The sequence below is a fragment of the Fukomys damarensis genome, unplaced genomic scaffold, assembly GCF_012274545.1.
Source record: "Fukomys damarensis isolate Sample0158 unplaced genomic scaffold, DMR_v1.0_HiC HiC_scaffold_39, whole genome shotgun sequence".
NCBI lineage: Eukaryota > Metazoa > Chordata > Mammalia > Rodentia > Bathyergidae > Fukomys > Fukomys damarensis.
Genome location: NW_022900951.1, coordinates 47,608,156 through 47,614,156, shown reverse-complemented (window position 1 = coordinate 47,614,156; position 6,001 = coordinate 47,608,156). Strand labels below are relative to the sequence as shown.

General features: G+C 44.3%; 1 protein-coding gene and 1 pseudogene across 7 annotated transcripts in view; one reads left to right on the top strand and one right to left on the bottom strand.

Annotated features, from left to right (window-relative positions):
- LOC109117623 overlaps nt 1-673 on the top strand; it is a 1,723-nt pseudogene extending 1,050 nt beyond the window's left edge.
- The window catches only part of Gnl3l (G protein nucleolar 3 like), a 44,784-nt gene that overhangs the window by 19,436 nt on the left and 19,347 nt on the right, over nt 1-6,001 (bottom strand). For 4 of the 7 annotated variants that reach the window (XM_010610735.3, XM_010610731.3, XM_010610730.3 and 1 more), the window contains 5 exons: nt 4,857-4,967; nt 3,980-4,096; nt 3,139-3,222; nt 2,686-2,821; nt 1,593-1,696 (listed from right to left, as the gene is read on the bottom strand). In XM_010610735.3, coding sequence (XP_010609037.1) covers nt 1,593-1,696; nt 2,686-2,821; nt 3,139-3,222; nt 3,980-4,096; nt 4,857-4,967 — 552 coding nt within the window. The other 3 variants (XM_010610733.1, XM_010610734.1, XM_010610732.3) reach the window with 3 other exon arrangements.

Genomic DNA, 6,001 nt, shown 5'->3' with positions numbered 1-6,001 from the left:
GGCGAGGACGAGGAGGCGGCGAGCAGCCCTGATGGCGGCCCCTCAAGGACGGAATCCGACGTGGCCGACCCAGAGCAGAGACTGTGCTGGATTTAATCAATGAAGGAGAGCATTCGTCCAGCAGGATCCGTTGTAACATCTGTAACAGGGTGTTTCCGAGGAAGAAGTCACTCCAGGCTCACAAAAGGGCTCACACAGGGGAGAGGCCCTATCTGGGTGACTAACCGGACTGTGGAAAAGCCATTGCTCAGCTCAGAACACATCAGCGTCTCCATACCGGAGAGAAGCCTTTTGTCTGTTCAGAAAATGGCTGCCTGAGCAGACTCACTCATGCGAATCACCACTGCCCTAAGCACCCTTACACCAGACGGAGAGGCCTAAGAGAGGAGCCAACGAACACACTCAGAAAGCACCAAGATTCAAACAAGGCTGCCGCTGAGTGGATGGCAAAGTACTGGGAGATGGGGAGCAACGCACCCCAACCCTGAAGGGCAAGGTGGAGCCTAAGGCGGACCAGGAGCAGCGCGACCTGCTGGAGTTTGCCTGCAGTTGGATAGTGAGGACGGTAAGAGCGTTGCCCAGCAGCGGCTGCAAGAGCAGTGGGAGGGGCTGCATAGGGGCACTGGCACTCATGGAGCTGGCCAATCTGACCGGTGCACCACTGAGCCAGTAGCTGATGCCAAGCAGAAGCTAAGCACCTTACTTGCTTATCCTACACTGCTATTCTGTAGAATTTATGAAGAATGTCGTTACCCCAGAAACTGGGGAGAGAATTGTACTTTTTTATATGGAAATGGATTGGATGTAAAGTTTAAAATTGTTTTGTAAATATGGGCTGTACCATACAGGGTAGAAAACTACATAATGTGGGAAGCTAGATTTTGCAAGTTTAATGCATTCATTGGAAGCACTTCTCACAGGAAGCACTTTCTGAATAAGACACGTGTGAAAAAACAAAATGGCACAAAGAAGGTTGACATAATTTTTTATAAGATCATTTGTAACAATGTATATTAGTATGTTTTAACAATACTGTAAACACTGAGGAAGACAGGATAAAATGTGTAAGATATGTATTCTTAAATTGTGCAATAGCATGCCCGATAAGGCTACAGAAGTGAGAAATTATTTGGGAAGATGTTCTAAGTTAAGGACTTGGAAGAAAATAGATTATTTGAGGATCTTGGTAAGATACACAATAGCTCAGAGTTTTGAAAACTGGAGTAAAATCAGTCTTATTCTACCCCACTAAGTCTGAAAAGCACTTGTCATCCTGGCATGTTAATTTGGGACCTTCGGCATATTTCACATTTCCCATTCACTGAAAATTGAGTGATTAATCTTGCAAAGTCTGGGTAACATAGGACTTGGTATTTTTTATATATATGATGGGCCCTGTAATGAGATTTGGCACTTGAATTTTTATTAATAAAAGGGACATCTACAAAAAAAGTCACCCCAATAAAGTGAAAAGCTCATAGTTGAAGACCAATTTCAATTACTAAAGGGCTAGAGGGCCTGGTCCAAGTTATAACTTTCCCCAAACCATGGCTTCTAGCTACCCTCAAAGAAGCCTATGATCTCAGACTTACCAAGTTTTTGACCTGATGCTGGGTGCTGGCCTTGAAAGCCACAGTTGGCAGCTCATTCCGAAGATAATCCAGCCATTTCTCTACAACCTCCTTGGGAACTAGGTCTGGGAAAAATAGGAACAGATAGGGCTGGTAAAGAAGATCACCTCCATGTCTCTCTCAAAGATATATCTGCCCACACTCAAAGCTAGGCCCACCTCCTGCCAAAAAGTCTCTCTACTGGACCTCTCAGTCTGTTTAGTCCCTAGGTTGGAATTAAAATGGACAGTCTGGTCTACAGGACCAGTTGGCCCTAAGGGGGCCTATTCCCTCAGGGAAAATGACAAACTAGCTGTTAGGTCCCAGACACCATCCTGCCAAGTCAGGAGCCAGAGGCTTCCCAAAGATTATATTTTACATCCCTTCTCTATGCTGAGCCAAATGTCAAAAATGACTGTCAAAGAATAGCTATCATTTCTGAAGTATTAACCACATACCAAGCACTTTATCATTAGTTCTCACAAACCTTTGATGTTGGGACATCCATGGCCCACTTTACAGTTAGAGAAAGAAGAGATCTCAGAAGTGACATGACTTGTCCAGTATCTCAGATAAAACAGCATGGGTGGGATGAGATCTGAGTGACCCCTGAGCCCATGTGCTCTTCTGCCTCACATTCTGAGTTCCAGCCTGGAGGACAGAGGAGCTCTCCAAAGCTTTTTGGATACAGGAATTGATCAAAATGGCAAGAACAGGGGATTGAAAGGCAGATGGGCTTGTACTCCACTCCCACCTCAGGCTATACTGTATGTCTTCAGACAATAATCCTGGCTTGGAAAACTGAAACAAGAATTACTACCTCAGATGACTGTTATGAGTACTACTGAGCTGCTGGGTCTCAGAACCTGGTTCAAGCTAATCTTTCAGGAAGGCCTGGCCTGCCAGGTGTGGTGGTACATGGGTACATGCTTGGAATACCAGCACTTGGGAGGCTGAGGCAGGAGGAATGTCACAAGTTCAAGGACATCCTGAATTATAGAGTGAGACCTTATCTAAAAAAAAAAAAAAAAAAAAAAAAAAACCCCTGCCTTACTCAGTCTTGCCCAACACCTACCAATTTTGTTCAAAACCAGGACCAGCTTCTTGTTGCCTTTTGCCTGCAAAACAGCCTCTTCCATTTGGAAACATCGGCAGCCCAATGGGTCTCTGGCATCCAGCACTTCCAGAATCACATCAGAGTATTCTACCACCTGCAGGGAAGAGGACAGAAGTATGAAAACAGGGAACAGATGGGTAGCAATTACTCAGACTAGTAGAGAAAAGTCTTCAGCTTAGTCAGGAAAAAAAATAGAGAAGAAATGAAAATAGATTGGGCCCCCACCCAAAGAGCCTTATGAAATGAATCCCTGCCCAGTGTGGTGGTACACACCTGTCATCCCGGCACTTGGGAGGCTGAGGCAGGAGGACTGCCACGAGTTCAAGACCATCCTGGACTACACAGAGAGCTCAAGGCCAGCCTGAACTACCTATCTCAAAAAAGCAAAACAAAAGAAATGAATCCTTGTACCTTGCGAAACTCTCTGTAATAAGCCTTCCTTGTGGCCTCGTCATCCAACTGAGGAAATATATTTAATTCCTGCAAAACTTCCTCCTAAAAGAAAAGAAAAAGAATGGTCCAGGGGGAAAAGGGAGGTGAGACAGCTCCAGGGCTTTGGAAAGCACAGAAAGCTGAGAAGCCACATGAGTCTCAGCCCACCTGAAAGCAGCTTTGATAGAGCAAATAGAGCTGGGCACTGCAACAAAAGTGGATATTCTCATATGGTGCATATGTGTGTATGTGGATGTGTGTGATGGCACACTAGCCACAGCCCTGAGTGTGCACAGAGGTGTATAAAGAAGGGATAGAAGAAGGGCTGTGAGAAAAATCTATGGGAGACAAGGAAGGGGAGGAGGCAAATCTGTACCATGTGTCAGAGAAGGGAATATGAGCTGGCAAGCATACACTCAGTGTGTGAGACAAGAACAGATGCTAGAGAGGCAGCAAGGAGGCCTAGAAGGAAGATGAAACCCCCACATATGCTCCTGTCTGTCTCACTGTCTCACTCCTTCCTTTACACCCTCATTCCCTCTCCCCACCCCTCCGCTGGTCACACCTCCCCATCAAACACCTACCCTCAACACTCCCAATATTTAAGTTCAAGCCTGGGAGAGAGGCAATCCCAGAGATGTCCAGCCACAGGTAATGCTGAAAAATGGCCCTCATTTCCCTGTCATCCTCTCCCCTCACTATTTTCATTCCTCTCTACTCATTCTTTTCTTTTCTCCAACAATTTCACATCTCTCCTTTCCTTTTCTAAGAGCAATGGCAAACCCATACCAATCCCACTGAGGAACAAAGGCCCTTTTACCTGGCGTTCAAACTCCTCCTGGCGTCTCAGGACATCCTGACAGTAGCTCTCGATGGTCCTGTGTTTGTGTCTCTCTTGCTCACGAGCGGCTTGCTGCTTCTCCCTCATCTCCTCAATCTAACAAGTAAACAGAGACTGAGAATGTAGCTGACTGGGTCTGTGGCCTAATAGAGCGACAGGTGACAGTGTGACACAGAAGAGTTGGGAGGAACAGGACTAAGGAAGAGGGAAAAGAGGGCAGTAGTGGATAAAAGTGTTTCAAAGGAAGAAAAAGAAAGACGAAAGAAGGGCAGAGTACCATAGAAAAATAAGAACATGTGTGAAGCAGAGAGAATGCATTCCAGGGAAAAGGAGCCTCTTAAGGCAATACAGGGCAAAACAATCACTTGACCCCAGGGGTATAGGAAATATAGCAAGACCCCATCTCAAGAGAAAAAAAAAAAGAGGAAAGAGGAGCTAAAGAAACTGGAAAAGGCCGTTCACAAAGGAAAGCGATAGCTAGGAAAATGAGATGTCAAAATCAAGTGCTTCAAGGAAAGCATGGTTTCAAATGTTGAAAATCCCACTAAGATGAAGGAAGAAACTATCCACAAATTCCACTGATAAGGGAAGAAAACTATTCACAAGAGGGATACACTAGTGAGACGAGCAGGGGTGGTTTCAGTGCAGCAGTGGGAACATAAGCCAGGTGGCAATGGATTGGGAGGTAAGGGAGACATAAGCAGTGACACTAAATTTATTATCAAGAGAACCTGCCTCACTTCCTTCATCCAGTTTCAAGAATCCTTACAACTTGGTGTCTGCCCTTCCATCCAACAGTTCTACAGACTGGGCATTGAAGCCAGGGACTTTCTCCCAATCAATGTAAAGAACTCACTCTCTTTTTCTTCTTTAATTCCGCCTCCCGGCTGGAGTGATCACTGCAGTGAATAAAATGGGAAATGGAAGACACTCTGGAGATTGCTTTCTTTCCATTTTGCTTTGTAGGCTATTCAACAGACAAGAGAAAATAAATAAAACAGAATAAACGCATGGATCTCATCCAACCCCCCAGACAGGTAGGGCCTAGAGTTGTTCAGAGGATAGTTTTGAGGGGAAAGAAAAGAGTAAGCAAACAAAAAGTCCCCAGAGATCTTCCCATCTGGCAGACCTGCCCTCCCCTAGCCAGGCAAGGACTGATTGAAGAACTCTAGGGAAGTGGTAGGGGCAGTCGCGGGGTTCTTAGGAAGATTTCCTAGGGCCAAAGGCAAAGCTTTCTAGGCAAGTAATTCCCAAAATGTGGTCCTTGGACCAGCAGCAGCACGCCCTGGGCACTTGTGAGAAATACAAATTATCTATGGTTTGTCTTAAATGATAAACCCTATAAAGTACAAAAGACAAAAAACAGGAAAAAAAGCCGGGCGTGGTGGCGCATGCCTGTAATCCCAGCACTCAGGAGGCTGAGGCAGGAGGATCGCTATAGGTTCAAGACCAGCCTGGGCTACATAGTGAATTTCAGGTCAGTCTTAGCTACATAGTGAGACGCTGTCTTAAAAAACAAAACAAAACAAAAAAAACAAAAACCAGAGAATAGGAAAAAAGTTATTATAATCCAACATGAATGATGTATTTAAAAGTATACCTTGATTTAGTATAACTGTCTTATGTATTTTGTATGTTTTTTTGACCTGTTAGTCTGGCTTGTTAATCCATAACTTTATAAGGACTTATAAAATAAATAAATCTGAAACTGGTAAAATAACCAATTTTTTAAAAAGAGGATTGAAGGGGAAGGGGGAAAAAAGAATTGAGATGTATTATGTACACGTACCAATTCCCACAATGAATGTAATCATTATGTATTGCAAATATGTACTAAAAAAATTTTAAAATAGAAATACAAATTATCTAGCCGGGCATGTGATATATGCCTACAGTCCCAACACTTGGGAGGCTGAAGCAGCAGGATGGCCATGAGTTCAAGGCCAGCCTGAAATACAAAGTGATACTTTGTCACAAAAAAAAAAAAAAAAAAAAAAAGGA